This window comes from Saimiri boliviensis, chromosome 11, assembly GCF_048565385.1.
Source record: "Saimiri boliviensis isolate mSaiBol1 chromosome 11, mSaiBol1.pri, whole genome shotgun sequence".
Classification (NCBI taxonomy): domain Eukaryota; kingdom Metazoa; phylum Chordata; class Mammalia; order Primates; family Cebidae; genus Saimiri; species Saimiri boliviensis.
Genome location: NC_133459.1, coordinates 44330237 through 44357202, shown reverse-complemented (window position 1 = coordinate 44357202; position 26966 = coordinate 44330237). Strand labels below are relative to the sequence as shown.

General features: G+C 46.5%; 1 protein-coding gene and 2 non-coding genes across 4 annotated transcripts in view; 1 reads left to right on the top strand and 2 right to left on the bottom strand.

Moving 5' to 3' along the window:
• LOC141580500 (18S ribosomal RNA) lies at positions 1-951 on the bottom strand. The gene has a single exon (XR_012512668.1). It is a non-coding gene; the product is annotated as an 18S ribosomal RNA (ribosomal RNA).
• A 3863-nt stretch (positions 952-4814) lies between these two features.
• On the top strand, positions 4815-4954 carry LOC120366285 (U4 spliceosomal RNA). Its single transcript, XR_005581012.1, has one exon. It is a non-coding gene; the product is annotated as a U4 spliceosomal RNA (small nuclear RNA).
• A 2982-nt stretch (positions 4955-7936) lies between these two features.
• The window catches only part of AKR1A1 (aldo-keto reductase family 1 member A1), a 19512-nt gene continuing 482 nt past the window's right edge, over positions 7937-26966 (bottom strand). Inside the window, exons 2-10 of one of the 2 annotated variants that reach the window (XM_039473948.2) lie at positions 20812-20857; positions 16905-16994; positions 10961-11080; positions 10629-10780; positions 9784-9979; positions 9272-9471; positions 8981-9053; positions 8754-8840; positions 7937-8094 (exon numbers count right to left, since the gene is read on the bottom strand). In XM_039473948.2, the coding sequence (XP_039329882.1) occupies positions 8029-8094; positions 8754-8840; positions 8981-9053; positions 9272-9471; positions 9784-9979; positions 10629-10780; positions 10961-11080; positions 16905-16988 (978 nt within the window). In that variant the 5' untranslated portion in view covers positions 16989-16994; positions 20812-20857 and the 3' untranslated portion in view covers positions 7937-8028. The remainder of the gene's footprint in view (positions 8095-8753; positions 8841-8980; positions 9054-9271; positions 9472-9783; positions 9980-10628; positions 10781-10960; positions 11081-16904; positions 16995-20811; positions 20858-26966) is intronic. The other variant, XM_003936900.4, reaches the window with a different exon arrangement.

The window sequence follows — 26966 nt, the reverse complement described above, 5'->3', positions numbered from 1 at the left end:
GATTCATCCAAGCGCACTTTCCAGTATGCTTACCATGTTACGACTTATCCCCTCTACATCAGTATTTAGTGGCTTAGTTGTTAATGTACTTTGTGTGATGGTTGAGGAGGGTGACGGGCGGTGTGTGCGTGCTTAATGGCCTTGCTTCAATCAAGCTCTCTATTCTTGGTTTACTGCTAAATTCACCTTGTGTCCTTAGATTTCATAAGGGTTATCGTGTAATTTTCTAGTTTAGAAAATGTAGCCCATTTCTTCCCACTTCATTGGCTGCACCTTGACCTAACGTTTTTATGATAATACTCCTGCTTACTCTGCGATCTTTAGGGAGTTTGCTGAAGGTGGCGGTATACAGACTGAGGGCAAGAGGTGGTAAGGTTTATCGGGGTATATCGATTATAGAACAGGCTCCTCTAGACGGATGTAAAGCACCCCCAGGTCCTTTGAGTTTCGAGCTGTTGCTTGTAGTGTTCTGGCAAATAATTTTGTTGTCTAAATTATTGAGGTTTAGGGCTAAGCATAGTGGGGTATCTAATCCCAGTTTGTACCTTAGCTATAGTGTGTTCAGGATATTAAAGCCACTTTCGTAGGGTATTTTACTATAACCGGGGTTTTCTACAACTTGGTCATAGGTCAGCTTTATTGATATAAAATCTTAAACACTCTTTACACCGGGCTTTATTAACTTGAGTCAATCATATGGCCGCGGTGGCTGGCACGAAATTGACCGACTCTGATAGCGTAGCTTAGTTGAACTTTTGTTCATTGCTAAAAGTTTGTCACTGCTGTCTCCCGTGGGGGCGTGGCTAAGCAAAGCGTTTTGAGCTGCATGTGTGCGTGCTTGATGCTCACTCCTCATGTTCTGGCGTTCTAGAGGGCATTTTCAAAGGGCTGCAGATGCTTGCATGTGTAATCTCTCTGAGAGCTAATAGAAAGGCTCGGACCAAACCTTTGTGTTTATGGGGCAGTAGCCACCCTTCCAGACATTTTCAGTGTCTTGCTTTAAATATTAAGCTACATTAACTTGGCCTATTTGGGGCGGTAAGCAGTGGGTTAGTTGATATTAGAGCTTAGTCCGCTGTTATATTGGCATTAGTATGCTTTCTGAAGGATGGGGGCTGGCTAGTGCTATTTATTTGAATGGGCAGGTTGTTGCTGGGTGGCTATCTATTTTAGCCTGTGGGGTTAGGGTGGCTAAATATTAATAGTAAAATCTCTCTTTATCATTATGTACCTCAGAAAATGGAGGTGGTTAGAGATGGGAGTGGAGGTAAATTGTGTAAAGTTGGTTGGGCAAATTCTAGTCAATTACTTATTATGTCCTGAAACCATTGACTGAATAACACCTTAGTGGGTGGGTTGGGGGCCAAGACATTCAATTTAGGTGCGATGATAGCATAAGGTCTGGCAAGGCACAGACAGGTCCCACAAGACGGTAGGGGGACTCCTACCGGAGCCTACGGCAATGCTGAGGATTTCCCTCCCCCCGCCCCCTTCCCCATATAGGCACTACATGCATCCAGTGACGCGGTTAAGAGGGTGATAGCGCTACACCATCATGATGTCTTATTTAAGAGGAACGTATGCACGGTTTTGATGGGATGGCCCTGAGGTAGGAACCAAATGCCAGATATAGTTTCAGTATAACCAAGCCCTGTCTATATGGGCCCGGAGCGAGAAGAGCCGCAGATGTGGGCGGGTTGCTGGTTTCACGGAGGTTGGTAGATTAAGAGACCAAATAGGGAAGGGGATATCCATGGTTACAAGGACTGTAGAATTAGAATGTGCTATGTCCGATCAATAACTTGATGTATGAATGTACGGTTAATGATCTACATTGCTGGATGATATCCATGTGTTGTGTGACTTAATGGGGAATTAGGTTGTTATGTGCTATGGTCCTGTGTGGAATTAGAGTTCTTGCTTGTAAGCATGTTGTTTGGTAAGTTATGCACATTTTGGTGTAATGTGCTATGTATGATTAAGCATTCCTAGTACTGTGCATTATTCATGGGGTTAAACATTAATGCACTAATTACATAAGGTAACGGTGTTGTGTATGCTTGGAAAACACATTGCTGTTAGTCCATCAATAATATAAATTAGTACAATTTGTTACTCAGAGAGTAGTTTAAGATCAGAACTTCAGCTTTGGGTGTTGGCGGCAGAACTAGGTGTTCTCTCTCTGATGTCCTGGGGAGCGGGAGGCAGGAGAATTACTGGAACCCAGGAGGCAGAGGTTGCAGTGAGCCGAGATGGCGCCATTGCACTCCAGCCTGGGTAACAAGAGCGAAACTCCATCTCAAAAAAAAGATCGCACCATTGCCCTCCAACCTGGGCAACAAAAGTGAAACTTTGCCACAAAAAAAAAGGGGGGGAGATAAAAGCTGCGGTAGTTTTCAGTTCACATGACTTTAATCTTTGAGAAATGAAAACAGCCTTAAAGATTAATGGTAAAAAGCAGATGTCATCAAAATGTAAATAGGTAGACTGGGCTGGGCACAGTGGCTCACACCTGTAATCCCAGCACTTTGGGAGGCCAAGGCAGGTGGATTGCATGAGCTCCGGAGTTTGAGACCAGCCTGGACAAGACAGTGAAACCCTGTCTATGCTAAAATACAAAAAATTTGCCAGGTATGCCAGTGTGTGCCTGTAGTCCCAGGTACTTAGGGAGCTGAGGCAGAATTGCTTGAACCTGGGAGGCAGAAGTTGCAGTGAGCTGAGATCATGGCACTGCACTCTATCCTGGGTGACAGAGTGAGACTGTCTCAAAAAAAAAATAAAAAAAAAATGGGTGGACTAGATTATACAGGTCAGATACTAGGTTGACTAAAGGTTTTAAGGTTATAAACTGTTTTTTGGTCTCTACTAAAAATACAAAAATTAGTCAGGCATGGTGGCAGATACGTGTAGTCCCAGCTACTCAGGAGACTGAAACACAAGAATTGCTTGAACCCATGAGACAGAGGTTGCAGTAAGCCAAGATCATGCCACTGCACTCCAGACTGGGCAACAGAGTAAGACTCCATTTCCATCTTTAAAAAAAAAAATTGGCTGGGCGTGGTGGCTCATGCCTGTAATCCAAGCACTTTGGAGGCCAAGGTGGGCGGATCACCTGAGGTCAGGAGTTCAAGACCAGCCTGACCAACAAGGTGAAACCCCATCTTTAAAAATAAATAAGGCCGGGCGCGGTGGCTCAAGCCTGTAATCCCAGCACTTTGGGAGGCCGAGGCGGGTGGATCACAAGGTCGAGAGATCGAGACCATCCTGGTCAACATGGTGAAACCCCGTCTCTACTAAAAATACAAAAAAAAATAGCTGGGCATGGTGGCGCGTGCCTGTAATCCCAGCTACTCAGGAGGCTGAGGCAGGAGAATTGCCTGAACCCAGGAGGCGGAGGTTGCGGTGAGCCGAGATCGCGCCATTGCACTCCAGCCTGGGGAACAAGAGCGAAACTCCGTCTCAAAAAAAAAAAAAATAAATAAATAAATAAATAAATAGCCGGGCGCGGTGGCTCAAGCCTGTAATCCCAGCACTTTGGGAGGCCGAGGCAGGTGGATCACAAGGTCAAGAGATCGAGACCATCCTGGTCAACATGGTGAAACCCCGTCTCTACTAAAAATACAAAAAATTAGCTGGGCATGGTAGTGCATGCCTGTAATCCCAGCTACTCAGGAGGCTGAGGCAGGAGAATTGCCTGAACCCAGGAGGTGGAGGTTGCGGTGTGCCGAGATCACGCCATTGCACTCCAGCCTGGGTAACGAGCGAAACTCCGTCTCAAAAAAAAAAAAATAAATAAATAAATAAATACGGGCCGGGCGTGGTGGCTCACGCCTGTAATCCAAGCACTTTGGAGGCCAAGGCGGGTGAATCACCTGAGGTCGGGAGTTCAAGACCAGCCTGACCAACATGGTGAAACCCCGTCTTTAAATAAATAAATAAATAAATAAATAAATTAATTAAATAAAATAAATAAAAATTAAAAAAATAAAATATAAATAAATAAAATAAAAATTAAACTTACAAAAGAAATTTTTTGCACTAATGCAAACAACTATATTACCACAAGTTAAGAATACTCACAGATAGTTTCTAAATTCTAGAGGAACAAGGCAGAGAACAATGCTCTAGATTTTGTTCACAAGAGTATACCTTATTCAATTTGTTTTTTGTTTTATTTTATTTTATTTTATTTTTTAAGGATGAGGTTTCACCATGATGGCCAGGCTGGTCATGAACTCCTGACCTCAGGTGATCCACCCACCTCAGCCTCCCAAAGTGCTAGGATTACAGGCATGAGCCACTGCACCTGGCTTTTTTTCTCTTTTTCTTTTCTTTTCTTTTTTATTTTTTAAAGTACCTTACTCAATTTGTTAAAGGCCGTAAATAGTTCAAAATATTTCCTTGACACTGAAAAACAAAACTGACTAAATTCTAAAGGTCATTATTTTGACTAAATTTGAAAGGGTATTACATGATTTTTCTGTAAATTGAGCATTGAAATAAAAGCACAACAAGGTACTCTTAAGTCATTAATCTGCTCTTTGGCAAAATTTGTAAAGGGTTATAAAAGGGTTTTATTTCTTTTTATGTTTCTGAGTCATCGTTTTGGCAAACTAAATAATTTATGGTAGTCTGGAATTCTATTTCATAACATCAAGTGTTTTAAACCTCTAACATATTTAACAGACTTTCCAAAAATCAAACTTCAGTTTCACAATTGTCTTTCCTGACACCTGGGTTTTCGAATACTTCAGAAGAGCCCCTGGAGTGTCCAGAAAACAGAGGTAAACAGGATTATTTGAAATGTTTAGGTATGCTTTGCACAGTGGCAGTATCGTAGCCAGTGAGGTTTATCCAAGGCACGATTATTGCTAATTGAAAATCTTTCCCAATACCCTGCCATGACGACTTGAAATATAGTCCGCAATAGCAATTTTTGACAGTCTCTATGAGGAATGCATAAGAAACAAAAAATAGAAATGTTTAGATACATGGAACTGTGTTTAGTCTTCTTTAGGTTATATTTTGGTGAATAATACTAACATATGTTCCAAAATTTTATGGAATTTCTAAAATTCTAATGTCTGAGTATATGCTATCAAGCATAATTAAAGTTGTTAAGTTTTTGTAAACCATGGAGATAATCAAACTTCCTTGTCAATTGTGCTTCTAACTGTAACTACCCTGAACATTTTGTTATTCATAGACAATTATTGTTTTGTTTTAATTCTTTTCAAAACATTGTTTATAATAAGCTACAGAACTTTGACAGGTGCTCTTAAATACAGGCTTCTGATAACTTTGGAGACTGTAACATTGGAATAAAGGAAAAACATACAGGACTCATTAAGAGCTAAAATATTCACAAATATCAAGCAAAGCAAGAGTTAACTGAATGTACTCAGGAAACTGAAGAAACCTTTTTAAGTTTTGCTTGGAATATTGCTGATCTTTGTTTTGTTTTTCAGAGTCAAGGAAACTTATTTTGAACTATTTATGGCCTTTAATAATTTGAGTTAGCTACACTCTTTTTTTTGTCTTTTCGGAGGGTATTTTTGCTCTGGTTGCCCAGGCTGGAGTGCAGTGGCATGATCTTGGCTCACTGCAAACTCCACCTCCCGGTTCAAGCAATTCTGTGTCAGTCTCCTGAGTAGCCAGGACTACAGGCACATGCCACCATGCCCAGCTAATTTTTGTTATTTTAGTAGAGACAAGGTTTTATCATGTTGGCCAGGATAGTCTTGATCTTTTGACCTCTTGATCCGCCCACCTTGGCTTCCCAAAGTGCTGGGATTACAGGCATGAGCCACCGTGCCCAGCTTAGCTATGTATACTCTTGTGAACAAAATCTGGAGCGTATTTGTTTCTTTTGGTCTTGTTCCTCTAGAATTTGGAAACTGTGAGTATTCTTAACTTGTGGTAATATAGTTGTTTGCATTACTGCAATAAGTATCCATTTTCTTTTGTAATAGGATGCATTTGGAGAAACTGGTTGTTTTACCAAGGCTTTGACAGGAAGGGTATGCTTCCCTTCCCTTTAAGCAGTCAAGCTGGACTTGCAGAGCTGAAAAAAATTTGGGGGGAAAAAAACTGGCTTCATACCCTTGCCTACAGAGTCCCTGTACAGAGTTCCTGACCTGTGGTCAGTAAAGAATGTCACTTTCTAACAGGCCTAGGAGTTCCAAGTTTATCTTGGGACCTTAAGAGGAGAGGGTCACCCAGCTCAGAGGTATTTGCGGATACAACCCCATGGCTGAACTTGGCTTTAAAAGGTCTTCTCTGGTTGGGCACAGTGGCTCATACTTGTACTCCCACCACTTTGGGAGGCTGAGGCGGGTGGATCACGAGGTTAGGAGTTTGAGACTAGCCTGGCCAACATAGTGAAATCCCATCTCTACTAAAAATACAAAATTAGCTGAGCATGATGGCAGGCGCCTATAATCCCAGCTACTTGGGAGGCTGAGGCAAGAGAATTGCTTGAAACCGTAAGGCGGCGGTTACAGTGAGCCAAGATTGTGCCACTGCACTCCAGCCTGGGCAACAAGAAGAAAACCCTATCTCAAAAAAAAAAAAAAAAAAAAAGTTTTTCTCTGATGGTCCTTGTGGAACAGAGTTCCATCAAAGCCAGTCTAAAAGGCCAATGTAAATGTCAGCTCACTGCAACTTCCACCTCCAGGGTTCAAGCAATTCTCCTGCCTCAGTCTCTCAAGTAGCTGGGATTACAAGCATATGCCACCACACCTGGCTAATTTTGTATATTTAGTAGAGACAGGGTTTCTCCATGTTGGTCAGGCTGGTCTCAAACTCCCGACCTCAGGTGATCCGCCCACCTCGGTCTCCTAGAGTGTTGTGATTACAGGCGTGAGCCACCCGGCCCAGCCTCCAGCACTGTTTTATGCCATTACCTGTACCGCCAGGTCCCCCTCACTCACTTTTAGTTGCTATCAATACAAGTCTTCTTTAGGTTTTTCCAGCAGCTTCTTCCAGTTTCAAGACTTCTCCCTAAGCTGTCCAATTTGTATGGAATGCTGTTCCCACTCTTATCTCCTTTAACTAGTTAATCCCTATTCATCTTCAGATCTTAGCTGATTAAATAAGTAAGCTTCTCACCCTACACTTCTTCATGACACCTCTTCCAACTGTAATTAAACTAATTATGCAATTAGTCTGTCTCCTCAAGTAGGCTATAGGGACTTGTATGTCTTGGTTATAGCTATATCCCTGGGGCCTAGCATCTTGCCTAACGCATACGTACCCAGTAAATACCTCTTGAATGAGGAGCAATGGTTTGGGAAAGTAAACTGAGATTTGTGTTACTGGAGTTTAGAGAGATTTGCCAAAAATCTTCCTACAACCTGTTTATCAGTGGCCTCTGGTGGCCACTAATAAAAAGTGCATAAGATGGGCCTTAAGGGCTGAGTGACAAGATCTGGGCTGGACTCTGCCTCCTGCAGGTCACTTACACACATTGACTACAGTGTCTGACGGAAAAAGCCCATGCCCACCTTTTGTGATTTTGCAAGCTGGGATCCCCCTAACTTCTGAATGTAAGTTGTTTGGACTCTTCATATTCCTAATCCTAGGCACTGATCAGGATGGGGGATGGGAACTCAAGGCCCAGGTCCAGCACTACCTTGAAACCAAAGGACAATCATTGCCATGATAGTTCATTCCTGAGGTAACCAATTAGAGGCATTCTTGGTAAGACTCCCCGGAAGCATGCAATACTTAAGATTTGCCACTAGATGGTGCTACTTCCCAATGTGACTAATGCAAGGATTCAGAATTCGTCACCTCACAGGTTCCTTCAGAACCTGTGGCATGTATGTTTGGGCTTCAAGGGCAGGTCACATCCAGCAGCCCTAGGTCTGTCATCCCTGGGGGAAACAGCCTCCATCCCAGGCCTGACCAAGCAAATAAGACAAGCAAGCAATGCGAATGTTCTCATGGCTTTATTAACTCTCTCTTTCCGTTGTAATAGGACCTCATTAGCCGGAGAGCTGGAAGGAAGGCCAAGAAGCTGTGGTCTCAGTATGGGTCATTAAAGGGGTACAGAGGATGCCCTGCATCCCTTGGAACTCTTTTCCCATCCACCTGGAAAGAGAGACAGATAGATTACTCCATCAGCAGGAGCTACCATTCCAAAGACTCCAGGCATCTTCCCCAAATCTTCCTAAACAAATTCATCTGTGTACAGCACTGTATCAGATGGCAGTGGCCGGGATCCCCATCTCAGAGAACAGCAAAGTGTCAACAGCATTCCAGCACCAAACCTATAGCCTGACATGTAGCTGCCTCTTCTCCTAAGAGTTTGCAGTCTCAACTGAGATCAAGAGGCCAGGAACCATTTATTTCCCTAAGTACAGCAGACTTTCCTCCCAACCCAACCCCTTGATGGAGGTCAACAGTGCCTTCTGGGCTCTCCTCATATCATTTACTGAGAATCTACTATATGTCAGGAATCGGGCTCATATTACATATGGGAAGTTGAGGCTTGGAGAAGTTTAGTAACTTGCTCTGGGTTGCAAGATATCAAGAAGCAGGACTGGGACTCACAGGTTATATGCCTTATCCCCGAGCCATACTACTTCCCTGAGCTCAATGAAGAGAAATGAGTGCACTATGTCCAGCATAGCAATCCCACCCACAACATTGTGTCCCTTTCACAACCAGCAAGTCTGAGGTCACACTTGGGTCAGAATCCCACCCCAAATTTCACATGCCCCGAGTCTAGCGGGCTGATACATCCTTACCGTAAGCATAGGCACAATATATCGCCAATTTTTGTTCAGGGCATTTAGCTGCTTCATCTCTTCCGGGCTAAAGGTGAAGTCAAACACCTGAGGAGGAGAGTGGGGTTCAGGAAAGCCAGTCTTGTGAGCAGAAGCTGGGGTTCCACAACACTGCCTTTTTAGCCAGGCAGAGTCAGGGCCAAGAAAATATCCCAAAGAGCTGAAGAAGATAGAACCATTCCAAGTACCTTGATGTTCTGAAGGATTCGAGAAGGAGTGATACTTTTGGGGATGCAGATGACTTTCCGCTGGACCTGCCACCTAAGTTGGGGGATTAGGTAGATGAGGAAAAGGGATCATTATTCATAAACATCATTTTGTTCTCCATCCAGCCTTCCCTAAGCTCCTGGAGCACCTGAGCCCATCGAAATGGGGAATATGCCTAGAGTGGCCTCCCTCCTCACCCAGACACTGAAATTAAAAAATCCCTTAACCCTTGCCTCCCAACCCAGGGCACTTTCCCTAAGACTGCTCCATACCTGAGCAAGATCTGAGCTGGAGATCGGCCATACTTTTCAGCCAATGCCAGGACTACTGGTTCCTCTAGCAGGACAGGTTCATTAGGATCACGCCATGCACGATCAGAGGAGCCCAAAGGACTATAAGCAGTTACCTCCAGGCCACGTGCTTGGCAGTGGGTAATTAGCTCATTCTGAGCCAAGTATGGGTGGCATTCCACCTGAGCCAAGGAATAACCTGTCACCATGAAGCGGTCACACCCAGTTTGCCTGTTCCATCCCAGACATCCATGTCTGGACCAGCCCCCTGTTGCTGACCCCCATGCCCCCACTTCCCCTCAGCCTGCTTTTTCACTGTTTCCCATCAGCAATTTCATTTTCTCCCAGTGCTTCAATGCCCATCTTTATGCAGTGGACTTCTGCACCAACACTCTGACAACTTGCTAGCCATCTCCATTAAGCAGATCCATCATTTGCTCACTCATGCTCTTGAGCACACAACCCTTAACCACTCATCTGCTTGCTGTCCTTACCTGCAAGACAGCTGGACGCACGGAAGCCACACTGAGTATGTCATCAATCTGCCGACTGTTGAAGTTGGACAGGCCCAGCGCTCGCACCAGCCCCTTAGCTACCAGTGCCTCCAGAGCCTTCCAAGTCTCCTTGTAGTGGGTGGAGTCATAGCGTATAGTCCCATCAGCATTCTTCGGGAAGGGATTGTCTCCCCGCCTGAGTGAGAGACAGCCCCACTAAGTGTGGACACAAATACCAGTTTTCTGCCCTGACTTCCCATCCAGCTACTCTATGTCCCCAACTCCAATCCCAGAGAGGACAAAGGGCCAAGAATTTTTAAAAAGCCATGCTTTTTCATCCTTCCAGATTGTAACCCAAGTGTTAAGTCTACATGGAATGCTTATGCCCCCTCCTCTTCCTAGATCCAGATATCTCCTCTCCTCTCGGAAGTCTTCCTTAACTCGTCCTCAGGGAGTTATCCACCCTTCCGCCCTTTTTCCAGCACAGGGCACAGCACTAATGGTGGGCTCTTCTCACATCCTCTGCTGAGACTTACTTATTACTGTAACTCTAGGTGCTCAACAGAAAGGTCAGCACCTTTCCTGCATGAATAAATGAGCAGGAGGGTTACAGGCATACATCCTAGGGTACATGCCATGTGAGGCTCTCTTCCTTTTTCTAGAGTTAAACTCCTGTAGTTCCACTAAGCTGCAGTAGCAGAAGAGGCTCAGATTCCATGTCAAGCTCCTCAGCTTGCCACACAGATGAGTGTTCCTATCCTGCTTTGCTGCTGTGACTTATAGTAAGTTACTAACACCATCCTGTTCCACCCCGATTCCCCAGATGAGGCTCTGGGAAGGCTCACTCGAAGGCATAAGGCCAGTGCATCAGGTACAGGTCCAGATATTCCAGCTGAAGGTCAGCCAGAGTCTTCCGGAGGGCAGGCTCCACATCTTTGGGGTGGTGTTTGGTGTTCCACAGCTTGGATGTCACAAAGAGCTCCTCTCGAGGCACTGCCTAGTGCAGGGTGCAGAGCCCACAGTGAGGAGAGCCACGAGCACCTGGTCTCACCCACCCTCAACTCTGAGAGAGGAACTGGAAGGAAGCTGATGCCAGATTCCCTCCAGCTGGGCCCCAGCCCCAGCTTCAGCTTCTGAGTTCTTTTATTCCACCTCTCTTGACAACTCCAGTCCTTACCTTGCCTGGTCCCACGTCCTCCTTCAGGGCTTCCCCAATCTCAGGCTCATTGCCGTAGATAGCAGCACAGTCAATGTGGCGGTAGCCTACACTAAGGGCATACTTAACAGCTGCTTTTACCTGCCAGGTGAAAGAAGCAGAGGTTTCAGCTTTGTTGGTTTCCGCATTCTAATGTCGCCACCCCAAGGTCAGTGTTGCAGGAGGTGGGTCAGAAATATAACAGGGCCCTCCATGCAGTGGAGGTGAAAGATGAAAGATGGATTGGACACGGTGGTTCATACCTGTAATCCCAGCACTTTGGGAGGCTGAGGCAGGCAGATCACCTGAGGTCAGGAGTTTGAAAACAGCCTGGCCAACTGGAAGTCAGCCTGACCAATCTGGTGAAACCCTGTCTCTACTAAAAATGCAAAATTAGCTGGGTGTGATGGCATGCGCCTGTAATCCCAGCTACTCGGGAGGCTAAGGCAAGAGAATTGCTTGAACCTAAGAGGTGGAAGTAGTAGTAAGCTGAGATCGTGCCACTGCAATCCGGCCTGGGCAATGAGAGCGAAATTCCACCTCAAAAAAAAAAAAAAGAAAAAAAAAGAAAAAGGAAGATGGTTTCAGTCTAAGAAACCAGAAGCCTGTTCAGAGGCCCCAAACCCTTTGCCCTGCCCCTACTCTAGTCAGTCTCTAAGATGCCTTCCTACTCAAGCCATCTCGGCAATGTCTAGCAAAAACTAATAATATTTTCCCACCATCTACCATAAACAGGGCTTTAGTAAATATTTTTTTCAGGCTGAGCACAGCGGCTCACACCTGTAATTCTAGCACTTTGGGAGGCCGACATGGGAAGACTGCTTGAGGCCAAGAGTTCAAGACCAACCTGGTCAACATAGCAAGACTCCACCTTTTTTTTTTTTTTTTTTTTTTTTCTGAGACGGAGTTTCGCTCTTGTTACCCAGGCTGGAGTGCAATGGCATGATCTCGGCTCACTGCAACCTCTGCCTCCTGGGTTCAGGCAATTCTCCTGCCTCAGCCTCCTGAGTAGCTGGGATTATAGGCATGCGCCACCATGCCCAGCTAATTTTTTTCTCCACCTTTTTTTAAAAAAAAATTAAGGCCAGGCATGGTGGCTCATGCCTATAATCCCAGCACTTTGGGAGGCAGAGACAGGTGGATCTCCTGAGGCCAGAAGTTCAAGACCAGGCTGACCAACATGGTGAAACCCTGTCTCTATTAAAAATGCAAAAATTAGGCAGATATAATGGCAGGCACCTGTAATCCCAGCTACTCATGAGGCTGAGGCAGGAGAATCACTTGAACCCGGAAGGTGGAGGTTACAGTAAGCCGAGATCATGCCATTGTACTCCAGCCTGGAGGACAAGAGCGAGACTTTGTCTCAAACAAACAAAAAATTTTTTTAAAAATTAAAAAAAATTTTTCAATCAGAAAACAGATGGATAAATAGACAGAAAAAAAGAAGTATAGGCCAGGCGCTGTGGCTCACACTTGTAATCCCAGCACTTTGGGAGGCTGAGGCAGGTGGATCACAAGGTCAGGAGTTCAAGATCAGCCTGACCAATATGGTGAAACCCTGTCTCAACTAAAAATACAAAAATTAGTTGAGCATGGTGGCGCACGCCTGTAATGCCAGCTACTCACTCAGGAAACTGAGGCAGGAGAATTGCTTGAACCTAGGAGGCTGAAGTTGCAGTGAGCTGAGATCACGCTACTGCACTCCAGCCCGGGCAACAGAGCAAGACTCTGTCTAAAAAAAAAAAAAAAGGCTGGGTGCGGTGGCTCACGCCTGTAATCCCAGCACTTTGGGAGGCCGAGGCAGGTGGATCACAAGGTCAAGAGATCGAGACCATCCTGGTCAACATGGTGAAACCCCATCTCTACTAAAAATACAAAACATTAGCTGGGCATGGTGGCGCGTGCCTGTAATCCCAGCTACTCAGGAGGCTGAGGCAGGAGAATCGCCTGAACCCAAGAGGCGGAGGTTGCGGTGAGCCGAGATCGTGCCATTGCACTCCAGCCTGGGTAACAAGAGCGAAACTCCATCTCAAAAAAAAAAAAAGAAAAGTAAAAATTTGCCAGGCGCGGTGGCTCAAGCCTGTAATCCCAGCACTTTGGGAGGCCGAGGCGGGTGGATCACGAGGTCAAGAGATCGAGACCATCCTGGTCAACATGGTGAAACCCCGTCTCTACTAAAAATACAAAGCATTAGCTGGGCATGGTGGCGCGTGCCTGTAATCCCAGCTACTCAGGAGGCTGAGGCAGGAGAATTGCCTGAACTCAGGAGGCGGAGGTTGCGGTGAGCTGAGATCGTGCCATTGCACTCCAGCCTGGGTAACAAGAGCGAAACTCCGTCTCAAAAAAAAAAAAAAAAAAAAAAAGAAAGAAGTATAGAACATGGAAATGAGTTCCAAGTTCTAAGGAGCTGGTTAGAGAAACTTAAGAAAAAAATTCCTAGGCCAAGGCCACACAGGGAAAGACCCTCAGGGATTCATGTAGACAGACTCTGGGAGTTCTGGGAGCTCAGGCTAGCAAGGGGGTGAGAAGGGGGAAAAGATTAAGGAAGGCAGATAAGTGGGCTGGAAGCTGGACCCAGAACCCCCTAATGATAGAGAAGAAAACAGGCGTCAAGTAGAATGATAGGTCAGTTAATTTTGCTAAAATCCAGACTGGAAACATGGCATCAGCAGCAGAACTAAAGCACCCAAAGCTCTTGTTGTGGATGCCTGGCATAGCATTCAAGATCCCCACCTGGGTGCAGATGTACTTCCCTTAATATCTAACCCCTGCTGTTCCATGCCCCACCTTGGCCCTGGCTCTGGCTCCCACCCCTGCCTTGACCTAGGTCCTAGACTTATCCCAGGCTGTGTCAAGTGCCTGCCTGAAGCACAGGGAACCTGACTCCAGGCTCCTAGGCAGCTATAGGAAAGAAAGCAAAAGGGAAAAAAGGCACATGTCATCCAAGCACACCACAAATACCAGTCTAAATCCCAGACAGAAGAATCTGTCCTCTGCTGGGGCTTCTCTCAAACTTAATCCCCAGACTTCTCTTCACTCTGACTCAAGATTTCCAAGGAAGAAGGAAAAAGCCCTGGGGAAATGCCCCATTCCAGGCAGGAGCCATATCTCATAGCTACATCCATGCTAAGAAAGCAGGTCTACAGTAGGATGTGGTGGCGAGAGGCCAAGGCGGGCAGATCACAAGGTCAGGAGATCAAGATCATCCTGGCTAACACGGTGAAACCCCGTCTCTAATAAAAATACAATAAATTAGCCAGTTGTGGTGGCACATGCCTGTAGTCCCAGCTACTAGGGAGGCTGAGGCAGGAGAATCACTTGAACCTGGGAGGCAGAGGTTGTAGTGAGCCAAGATCGCACAACTGTGCTCCAGCCTGGGCTACAGAGCGAGACTCCATCTCAATAAAAAAAAAAAAAGAAAGAAAGAAGAACGCAGGTCTACATTCCCAGACTCCCATCAGCTAAAAAGGTCTACACCAGGAGTCAATCAATTATCAACTTTTTTCTTTTCTTTTTTTTTTTTTTTTTTTTTTGAGACGGAGTTTCGCTCTCGTTACCCAGGCTGGAGTGCAATGGCGCGAACTTGGCTCACCGCAACCTCTGCCTCCTGGGCTCAGGCAATTCTCCTGCCTCAGCCTCCTAAGTAGCTGGGATTACAGGCACGCGCCACCACGCCCAGCTAGTTTTTTGTATTTTTAGTAGAGACGGGGTTTCACTATGTTGACCAGGATGGTCTCGATCTCTCGACCTCGTGATCCACCCGCCTCGGCCTCCCAAAGTGCTGGGACTACAGGCTGAGCCACCGCGCCCGGCCTTCTTTTCTTTTTTTTTTTTTTTTTTTGAGACGGAGTTTCGCTCTTGTTACCCAGGCTGGAGTGCAATGGCGTGATCTCGGCTCACCGCAACCTCCACCTCCTGGGTTCAGGCAATTCTCCTGCCTCAGCCTCCGGAGTAGCTGGGATTACAGGCACGCGCCACCATGCCCAGCTAATTTTTAGTAGAGACGGGGTTTCACCATGTTGACCAGGATGGTCTCGATCTCTTGACCTCGTGATCCACCCGCCTCGGCCTCCCAAAGTGGTGGGATTACAGGCGTGAGCCACCGCGTCGGCCTACCTTTTTTTTTTCCAAGACAGAATCTTGCTCTGTTGCCCAAGCTGGAGTGTAGTGCCATGATATTGGCTCACTGCAACCTCTGCCTCCTGGGTTCAAGTGATTCTCCTGCCTCAGTCTCCTGAGTAGCTGGGATTATAGGTGCATGTCACCACACCACGATATTTTGTATTTTTAGTAGAGACGGGGTTTCACCATGTTGGCCAGGCTGGTCTTGAACTCCTGACCTTGTGATCTACCTGCCTCTGCCTCCCAAAGTGCTGGGATTACAGATGTGAGCCACTGTGCCCAGACCACTTTTTTTTTTTTTAAGATGATCTCGCTCTGTTGCCAAGGCTAGAGTACAGTGGCATGATCATAGGTCACTGCAGCCTTGACTTCCCAGGCTTAAGCAATCCTTCTACCTCAGACCTCTCAAGTAGTTGGAACCACAGGCATGTTCTCATTGTTTAAATTTTTGTAAAGACAGGGTCTCAATATGTTGCCCAGTCTGATCTCAAATTCCTGAGCTCAAGCCATCTTCCTGCCTCAGCCTCCCAATGTGCTGGGATTACAGGCATCAGCTACCACACTCGACCCCATCTTGTTCTTTAGAAAAAAGTTAGTGGCCAGGGGTGGTGGCTCACCCCTGTAATCCCAGCACTTTGGGAGGCCAAAGCAGATAGATCACCTGTGGTAATCACTTGTCAACATGGTGAAACCCCATCTCTACTAAAAATACAAAAATTAGCCAGGCGTGGTGGCTCATGACTGTAGTCCCAGCTACTTGGGACACTGAGGCACAAGATCACCTGAACCCAGGAGGCAGAGGTTGCAGTGAGCGGAGATCACACCACTGCACTCCAGCCTGGGCAAGAGTGAGACTCAGTCTCAAAAAAAAAGTTTGCTGGCTGGGCATGGTGGCTCACACCTGTAATCCCAGCACTTTGGGAGGCTGAGGCAGGTGAATCACGAGGTCAGGAGTTCGAGACCAGCCTGGCCAATATGGCAAAACTCTGAGTCTACTAAAAATACAAAAAATAGCTAGGCATAGTGGCACATGCCTGTAGTTCCAGCACGTGGGAGGCTGAGGCAGAAGAATTGCTTGAACCCAGGAGGCGGACGTTGCACTGAGCCAAGATCATGCCACTGCACTCTAGCCTGGGCCACAGAGTGAGACTCTGTCTCAAAAAAAAAAAAAAAAAAAAAAAGTTTGCTGGGCCTGTATGTTAGTGTATGCCAGTTGCCCAAGCTACTTAGGAGGCTGAGGTGGGAGGATCACTTGAGTTCAGGAGGTCAAAGCTGCCATGAGCCAAGATTATGCCACTGAACTCCAGCCTGGGCGACAGAGCAAGACCCTGTCTCAAGAAGAAAAAAAAAAAAGCTTGCTGACCTTTGGTTTATACAATTCACCCAGTTCTTCTTCAAATCTTGACATCTGCTTTGTGCCTAATTCTGGACTGAGCAGTACAGAAAGGCCCAGCCCTCAAAGAGCCCAGTGTGGGAGAGGAGACATGATCACAGCACAGGGTAATAACTGCCATATTAGGGGTCATAGCACAGGAATGGTCACAGAGGGGCCCCATGTCTGCCACAGCACTCAGTGCAGATCCAGTTAGAGAAAGATGTCCTTCCGATGGCCCTGGCCCTGCTGGGCCCCTCAGCCCACTCTGAGTCAGCTGGAGAAGTCCAGGGTGTATAACTGTACTCTTGTCTTATCTCTTCCCATTGCTCTCCAGGGTCATCCCTACTGGAAGGGCAGTATGGGGCTGGAGCTGCTAGAAAAATGCAGGCAGAGGCTCCACAAGTTTTTTTTTCTTCTCCCATCCCTCACCTGACCAGGCTCACTCTTCCAGGTACCCAGACCAATCAGGGGCATCTTCTGCCCAGTGTGCAGGAGAACACAGGAAACCGCCATTGCCCTCTGAAACACAGATGGGAAGAGAATGGTGTAGGGGTTAGTGCTGTTGTTCAGGTCTCAGATATCCACTCTCAAGAATACTGTAAAGCAGCCAGATGCAGTGGCTCACACCTGTAATCCCAGCACTTTGGGAGGCTGAGGCAGGCAGATCACCAGAGGTCAAGAGTTCAAGACCAGCTGGGCCAACATGGTGAAACCCCATCTCTACTAAAAATACAAAAATTAGCTGGGCATGGTGGTGCATACCTGTAGTCCAAGCTACTGGGGAGTCTGAAGCACAAGAATCGCTTGAACCCAGGAGGCGGAGGTTGCAGTGAGCCAAGATCACATCACTGCACTCGAGCCTGGGCAACAGAGTAAGACTCTGTCTCAAAAAGAATACTACTGCAAAACATGGGCCAGGAAGGGGTGGGAAGAGGGGACAGATGTGGAGGACAAACACGTGGTTATGTATGTGCCTGTGAGCAAAGGCAGTAGAGACAGGGTGCCCAAAACCAACCATGGCCAGTAAGTCCTGGACGAACACTAACCAGACCACCAGCCTGGCTGCCCTTCTTTGTGCCAAGCTACAGATCTCTGTTAAAGACCTGTACTATCAGGGCAGGCGCGGTGGCTTATGCCTGTAATCCCAGCACCTAGGAAGCCAAGGTGGGCAGATCACCTGAGATCAGGAGTTTGAGACCAGCCTGACCAACAGGGAGAAACCCCATCTCTACTAAAAAAATACAAAATTGGATGGGCGTGGTGGTGCATGCCTGTAATCCCAGCTATTTGGGAGGCTGAGGCAGGAGAATAGCTTGAACCGAGGAGGGGGAGGTTGTAGTGAGCCAAGACGGCACTCCAGCTTGGGCAACAAGAATGAGACTCTGTCTCAAAAAACAAAACAAAACAAAACAAAAAACAAACTGCATTATCTAAAAACGAAAGCAGAGTGGCCACACCAAAGTACCCAGTCTTGACTTAATAAGGTCTCAAGCCAGTGTAAGGCAGACAAAGACCATTATGAAAGAAAGTGAGACCAGGTAATTGAATAGGCCCAGGAGGGGGGCCACTTCTCTGAGAATGAAATGAATGTTCCCAGGAGGTTGTCAGAACTACAGAGATTCTCTAAGTACCTCTCACAGAGGTCTGATCAGCCATGCTGGTAGGTCTGAGTGGGCTCCTACAGGGAAGGTATATCTTTTTCTCCTCTAGAGTCAGGGTCTTTTCCTGTCTCCTAGGTTGGAGTAGAGTGGTGTGATCATGGCTCATTGCATCCTTGAACTCCTAAACTCAAGTGATATTCCTGCCTCAGCCTTCCAGGTAGCTGCGACTATATGCCTATGCCACCAAAACTGGATTTTTTTTTTTTTTTTGGAGATGGAGTCTCCCTCTGTTGCCCAGGCTGGAGTGTGGAGTGTCACAATCTCGGCTCACTGTAAGCTCCACCTCCCCAATTCTAGCAATTCTTCCTCAGCCCCCCTAGTAGCTGGTACTACAGGTGCATGCCTCTACGCCCAGCTAATTTTTTTATGTTTTAGTACAGATAGGGTTTTACCATATTGTCCAGGCTGGTCTTGAACTCCTGAGTTCAGGCAATCCACCTGCCTCGGCCTCCCAAAGTGCTAGGGATTACAGGTGTGAGCCCCCAAGCCCAGCCAATAGGATGTTTTAAAATTTTTTTAGAGATGAGGTATGGCTAGGTTGCCCAGGCTAGTCTTGAACTTCTGGCCTTAGGCTATCCAAGTACTTCAGTACCCTGAGTCTCTCAGATTACAGGTATGAGCCACCATGTCCAGATCTTTAATTTTTTAGATGAGAAAATAGACTCAAAGAAGTGAAGTTAGGCTGGGTGCAGTGGCAAATGCCTGTAATACCAGTATGTAAGGAGGCCAAGGCAGACAGATCACTTGAGGTTAGGAGTTAGAGACCAGCCTGGCCAACATGGTGAAACTCTGTTTCTACCAAAAAATACAAAAATTAACTGGGTGTAGTTGTATGCGCCTATAGTCCCAGCTATTCTGGAGGCTGAGGTGGGAGAATTGTTTGAACATGGGAGGCGGAGGTTGCAGTGAGCCAAAATTGTGCCACTATACTCCAGTCAGGGTGTCAGAGTGAGACTCCAGCTCAAAAAAAAAAGTGAAACTGAAGTTATTTGCTCCAAATCTACAGCTAAGAAGCGGCAAAACCAAGGATCTAAGGAGGAGCTAATGGAGAAAAGGCAAATAAACACAAACCTATAAGAAGATATGCACTACGCCTCACAATAGAAACATGTATGATGTGCTACAGAAAAGGGCAAGGACAAAGAAACATTGACATTGGCTTTTAAGAATTCCCAACAGCTGCCGGGCGCGGTGGCTCAAGCCTGTAATCCCAGCACTTTGGGAGGCCGAGGCGGGTGGATCACGAGGTCAAGAGATCGAGACCATCCCGGTCAACACAGTGAAACCCCGTCTCTACTAAAAATACAAAAAATTAGCTGGGCATGGTGGCACGTGCCTGTAATCCCAGCTACTCAGGAGGCTGAGGCAGGAGAATTGCCTGAACCCAGGAGGCGGAGGTTGCGGTGAGCCGAGATCGCGCCATTGCATTCCAGCCTGGGTAACAAGAGCGAAACTCCGTCTCAAAAAAAAAAAAAAAAAAAAAGAATTCCCAACAGTCAGCCGGGCGCGGTGGCTCAAGCCTGTAATCCCAGCACTTTGGGAGGCCAAGGCGGGTGGGTCACGAGGTCAAGAGATCGAGACCATACTGGTCAACAAGGTGAAACCCCGTCTCTACTCAAAATACAAAAAATTAGCTGGGCATGGTGGCACATGCCTGTAATCCCAGCTACTCAGGAGGCTGAGGAAGGAGAATTGCCTGAACCCCACGAGGCGGAGGTTGTGGTGAGCCGAGATCACGCCATTGCACTCCAGCCTGGGTAACAAGAGTGAAACTCCGTCTCAAAAAAAAAAAAAAAAAAAAAAAAGAATTCCCAACAGTCAAGAAGAAGAAGTCTTTCCAGGAAGGAGAAACTATATACATGACTTCAGTATAGCAGAAAAATGACAAATTAGACAGAAGTAAATTTCCTTTCTTTTTTTTTTTTTTTTTTTTTTTTTTTTTAATAAAGACAGGGTTTCACCATGTTGGTCAGGCTGGTCTCGAACTCCTGACCACAGGTGATCTGGCCACCTTGGCCTCCTTAGTGCTTGGATTACAGGTGTGAGCCACCACACCCGGCCGATACAAGTAAATTTCCAACCAAGCAAAGCAGGTAACTAGAGCCTCCCCCTCTGGAGAGTTATGAAAATAGGAAGTCTCCAAATGGCCCAAAAATGCTCATTTAGTCAGTAAATTGAATGTTCTAATTTTGTGTTAAACCCAAGAGACAGGGCCGGGCGCGGTGGCTCAAGCCTGTAATCCCAGCACTTTGGGAGGCTGAGGTGGGTGGATCACGAGGTCAAGAGATCGAGACCATCCTGGTCAACATGGTGAAACCCCATCTCTACTAAAAATACAAAACATTAGCTGGGCATGGTGGTGCGTGCCTGTAATCCCAGCTACTCAGGAGGCTGAGGCAGAAGAATTGCCTGAACCCAGGAGGCGGAGGTTGCGGTGAGCCGAGATCGCGCCATTGCACTCCAGCCTGGGTAACAAGAGCGAAACTCTGTCTCAAAAAAAAAAAAAAAAAAAAAAAAAAAAAAAAACCCAAGAGACAAACATATTGAAATAGGGTCCCTGCCTTCTTTCAGTTTATGGTCTTGTAATGGAAACAGATGATATTAGTACATTGTGATTAAGAGATTTGATCAAACTCTGCACAAAAGCTGCACAAGAATGGCAAGAAAAGAGTAACCTTGCTAGGATGGCTTCTTGGAGGCCATTTCTTCCTGAGTCAAGTCCTAAAGAATAAATGAACAGGAGTTATCCAAGTGAAAGAGAAAGGAGAGAAAATGTTCATGCAAACAGCCAATAAGATAGATACAACCTTTTCCCTTGATCTCATCAGCACCATGAATATCATTCTTGGGACTGATTTAATTGCCAATAATATCTTTATAAATATAATTTTAGTTTCTAGGATCTAAAAGGATATAGGATAGAGTAAGTAATAAGACAAGTTGTGGCCGGGCGCAGTGGCTCATGCCTGGGAGGCTGAGGCAGGCGGATCACAAAGTCAGGAGTTTGAAACCAGCCTGACCAATATGGTAAAACCCCATCTTTTGGCCGGGCACGGTGGCTTAAGCCTGTAATCCCAGCACTTTGGGAGGCCGAGGCGGGTGGATCACAAGGTCAAGAGATCGAGACCATCCTGGTCAACATGGTGAAACCCCGTCTCTACTAAAAATACAAAAAATTAGCTGGGCATGGTGACGCGTGCCTGTAATCCCAGCTACTCAGGAGGCTGAGGCAGGAGAATTGCTTGAACCCAGGAGGCGGAGGTTGCGGTGAGCCGAGATCGCGCCATTGCACTCCAGCCTGGGTAACAAGAGTGAAACTCCGTCTCAAAAAAAAAAGAACCCCATCTGTAATAAAAACACAAAAATTAGCCGGGTGCATGGTGGCACATGCCTGTAGTCCCAGCTACTCGGGAGGCTGAGGCAGGAGAACTGCTGGAACCTGGGAGGCGGAGGTTTCAGTGAGCCGAGATCGCATCACTGCACTCCAGTTTGGGTAAAAGCGCAAGACTCTGTCTATTAAAAAAAAAAAAAAAAAAAAATCAGCCAGTTGTGGTGGTGCTCATCTGTAATCCCAGCTGCTACTCAGGAGCCTGAGGCCAGAGAATCGCCCAAACCCAGGAGGTCGAGGCTGCAGTGAGCTGAGACCATGTCACTGCACTCCAGTCTGGGAGACAGAGCGAGACCCTGTCTCAAAGAAGACAAGTTAATCTGGACACAGTGGCTCACGTCTGTAATCCCAGCACTGTGGGAGGCTGAGGCAGGTGGATCACTTGAGATCAGAAGTTTGAGAACAGTCTAGCCAACATAGTGAAACCCCATCTCTACTAAAAATACCAAAATTAGCCAGGCATGGTGGTGCATGCCTGTAATCCCAGCTACTTGGGAGGCTGAGGCAGAATTGCTTGAGCCCATAAGGCAGAGGTTGCAGTGAGCTGAGATCACACCACTGCACTACAGCCTGGGCTACAGAGTGAGACTCCATCTCAAGAAAAAAAAAAAAGAAAAGAAAAAAAAGCCAAGTTGTGAGTAAAGCCAATACACCAACACTGTCTTTCCTGATACTTCTGACCCAGGAATTTTTATTTTTTTTTTGACATGTTGTTAGGCTATTGTTGCCCAGGCTGGAGTGCAGTGGCAGGATCTCAGCTCACTGCAACCTCCTGGGTTCAAGTGATTCTCCTGCCTCAGCCTCCCGAGTAGCTGGGATTACAGACACGTGCTACCACACCAGGCTAATTTTGTATTTTTAGTAGAGACGAGGTTGGGCTCGAACTCCCAACCTCAGGTGATCTGCCTGCCTCCACCACCCAAAGTGCTGGGATTATAGGCGTGAGCCACTACATCCAGCCAAGAATTTCATAGTGTAGTATAACTTGATTGGAAACCACTCTTTTCTGCTAAAACAAAATCAAAACTGTTCAATCTGAGCATCTCTTTATAATCAAACTTCTCAGGGACACAAATTTCTTTTTTTTTTCTTTTTTTAGAAACAGGGTTTCTCTATGTTGGCCAGGCCGGTCTCGAACTCCTGACCTCAGGTGATCCACCCGCCTTGGCCTCCCAAAGTGCTGGGATTACAGGCATGAGCCACTGTGCCTGGCCAAGGACACAAATTTCTAAGGAATCAAGCAAGCAAGTCTGGAGTTGACAAGAGGAACCTGGTGGCCTGCTGCCACCAAGGTCTAAGGCTGGTTTCCTGGGCTTAATGCCCAATGACCTGTTGGCCTCTCACAGATTACCCACCACACATGAGAAGGTTCTGAAATTACACCTGGGGTGGGAGCTTCAACAACACCCTGGGTGAAGCAGAAAAGGAAGAAGAAACCTGAATCTTGCTTCTCCCTTTCTTTTGCTGGTGAAACTGAACACCAAAAGGGATGAGGCTTGGGGGACAGGGGTAAAAGAGGTAGGAGGAGATCTGCAAAGAACAAGAGCTTCCTAAGAATGAAGGTGCCACATAGATGTTTTTCTTTAGGACAGAAAGTCATCCTCAGCCAGCTCTTGACTTCCTCATCTTCTGCTTAATACTAGTGCTTTCCAGACTAGCCATGCATTAATAGATTCCAGATTCTGAGCTTGTCATGAACTACCTACCTGGACCTCTGGCAGCATTCAAAAACTCTCATGATATCTTTTTTTTTTTTTTTTTTGAGATGGAGTTTCGCTTGTCGCCCAGGCGGGAGTGCAATGGCGTGATCTTGGCTCACTGCAACCTCCCACTCCCAGGTTCAAGTGATTCTCCTGCCTCAGCATCCCAAGTAGCTGGCATTGCAGGCGTACGCCACCACAACCGGCTAATTTTTGTGGTTTTATTTATTTTTTTTTTTTTGAGACAGAGTCGCACTCTGTCACAAGGCTGGAGTGCAGTGGCATGATCTCAGCTCACTGCAATCTCCCCCTCCTGGGTTCAGGCAATTTGTGTCTTCAATTATCACCTTAAGCTTTGATTCTTCCCACCCCAGTTCTGTATATTCAGTGCCCTCTGGACCTCTCCACTAGTATGTTCCACAGGCACCTGAGATTCACCATGTCCAACACTGTACTCATCAAATCCAGTAGTAGAGTGCAGAGGAAACAGTTAAGGCTATTTGACACTTAGTTCTGATATTTCAAGAGATACTATATCTAAAGCACCTTGCACAAGGCCTGACCCATGCTTTTCTTTCTGTATATTCATCCCATGCTCTTCTTTCTGTATACTCATCCCTTGGTATCCACAGGAGACTGGTTCCAAGACCCCTTTAGATATCAAGATCCTGGGATGCTCCAGTCCCTTATATAAAATGGGACAGTATTTGCATATAACCCAAGTACATGTTCCTGTACATTTTAAATCAGGCGTCCCCAAACTACGGCCCGCGGGCCGCATGCAGCCCCCTGAGGCCATTTATCCGGTCCCCCGCCACACTTCAGGAAGAGGCACCTCTTTCATTGGTGGTCAGTGAAAGGAGCACAGTATGTGGCGGCCCTCCAACGGTCTGAAGGACAGTGAACTGGCCCCCTGTGTAAAAAGTTTGGGGACGCCTGTTTTAAATCATCTCTAGAATACTTATAATTCCTAATACAGTATAAATGCTAAATGCTAGGTAAATAGGTGTTATACTGTATTTTTTTTTTTTTTTGAAACATAGTTTTGCTCTTGTTGCCCAGGTTGGAATGCAATGGCATGATCTCAGCTCACAGCAACCTCTGGTTCCCGGTTGAAGTGATTCTCCTGCCTCAGCCTCCCACGTAGCTGGGATTACAGGCATGTGCAACCAGGTCCGGTTAATTTTGTATTTTTAGTAGAGATGGGGTTTTTCCATGTTGGTCAGTCTGGTCTTGAACTCCCAACCTCAGGTGATCCACCTGCCTCAGCCTCCCAAAGTGCTGAAATTATAGGCGTGAGCCACTAGGCCCAGCATATATTGTATTTTTTTTTTTAGACTCACTCTGTCACTAGGCTGGAGTGCAGTGGCACCATCTTGGCTCACTGCAACCTTCAACTCCCTGGTTCAAGCGATTCTCCTGCCTTAGCCTCCCAAGTAGCTGGGATTACAGGTACAAACTACCACATCCAGCTAATTTTTGTAGTTTTAGCAGAGACAGGGTTTCCATGTTGGCCAGTATGGTCTTGATCTCTTGACCTTGTGATCCAACCGCATCAGCCTCCCAAAATGCTGGGATTACAGGTGTGAGCCACTGCACCCAGCGTTTTTTTTTTTTTTTTTTTGAGACCAAGTCTTGCTGTTGCCCAGACTAGAGTGCAGTGGCATGATCTTGGCTCACTGCAACCTCTGCCTCCTGGGTTCAAGTGATTCTCCTGCGTCAGACTCCTGAGTAGCTAGGATTACAGGTGTGTGCTACCACACCCAGCTGCTTTTTGTATTTTTAGTAGAGACAGGGTTTTGCCATGTTGGCCAGGCTAGTCTGGAACTCCTGACCTCAGGTGATCTGCCTGCCTTCGCCTCCCAAAGTGCTAGGATTACAGGCATGACCCACTGTGCCCAGCTGACCATTACTGTTTACTTAAACCACAGATCTTGGCTTCTAATGTGGTTCCTCTTCCCACAGTCCATCACCAGATCCAACCATGTGACTCCCGCTCTCAAACCCTTCTAGGAGTTCTCCCCTGGATTCAGGATAAATTCCAGGCTCCTCGAAACCTGTGTCCTATCTTCTTCATTTCACCACCTCCTCATGATAGACTGTATTCCAGACTCTGAACCCTCAACAGGGTTGCACCACTTACCTGACTCTAGGTGTCCGCACACTTTCCTTCCCCAAACCCTTCCTTTGCCTGGTTAACTACTGCTCATCCTTAAGCTAGCACTTTACATTTCTGGCTCCTTTCCAGGTGCAGTGGCTTATACATGTAATCTCAGCACCTGGGCAGGCTGAGGCAGGAGGATCACTTGAAACCTGGGCAACAAAGGGAGAAACTGTCTCTACAAAAATAAATAAATAAATAAATTCTTTGAGTCTGCTTGTTAGGCAGATTTTTTTTTTTTTTAATTTTTAAAAATTAACTGGGCACAGTGGCATGTGCTTCTAGTCCAAAGGGAGGCTGAGAGGGCAAGACCACTTGAACCCAGAAGTTTTAGTCTGCAATGAGCAAGGATTCAGCCTGGGCAACAGAGCGAGAAACCCCCATCCATCTCTGAAAAGAAAATAAATAAATAAATGGATGGCTACCTCCATGTACTGATAGCATGTGCACATCACTGCATTTTTCTGTTTATATATAAATTTACCCCACAAACCCGGCTACTCCTTGAGGTCTGAGCTGTCACCTGCCTGAACCCCTCACTCCTAGAGTATCTGTCCCATACAAACATATACACATACAATGTACACACACACACAGACACACACACACACACACACACACACACACACACACGGCTAATGGGGGAAGAGATCTTGACAAGTGGAGTTTTTCTTTTTTTTGAGACGGAGTTTCGCTCTTGTTACCCAGGCTGGAGTGCAATGGCGCGATCTCGGCTCACCGCAACCTCCGCCTCCTGGATTCAGGCAATTCTCGTGCCTCAGCCTCCTGAGTAGCTGGGATTACAGGCATGCGCCACCATGCCCAGCTAATTTTTTGTATTTTTAGTAGAGACGGGGTTTCACCACGTTGACCAGGATGGTCTCGATCTCTTGACTTCATGATCCACCCGCCTTGGCCTCCCAAAGTGCTGGGATTACAGGCTTGAGCCACCGCGCCCGGCCTGACAGGTGGAGTTTGACCAGCTGGAAGGACATTTGAGGAAGTCACTGCCTCTGTCACCCTCTTCCTTTACTTCTTGGAAAACTTGGAAATAATCCTCTTGGAGAATATAAAAGCACTTTACTATATTCGGCAAAAAAATCCCAATGGACCAGATAGAATCATACTGAGATTGCTCCTTTATTACAGATAAGGAAACAAACCTTGGAAAAGTAACAGACCCGCAGCCCTGAATATGAACGATCTGAAGAGGAAGAGTTAATTAACAGTAGCCTCATCCAGTGAAGGTTCTGATCTGTGTCTCACTTTAACAGAGTCCTGGGGCAACAGAATAACGTGTCGGAGTTTCTCAGACCCAAGGCAATTTTATCCTCACTTCTGGCCACTGCTGAGAGGCATCCCTGCACCTGCATAAGAAAGCCCGAGCGTCTGGAAAAAGGACGTAGATGAGCAAACAAAAAGATGGCAATTAAAACTTATAAATCACCTAGCATGCGCTGTGTGCCTTCAAAGGTTTATCTCAGTTCTTGCTACAGCTCTAATGTAGGAACTCATTTTATCGGTGAGGAAACTGAGGTTCAGAGAAACTGGTAAGTTAGCCAAGATCATACAGAGAAAAAC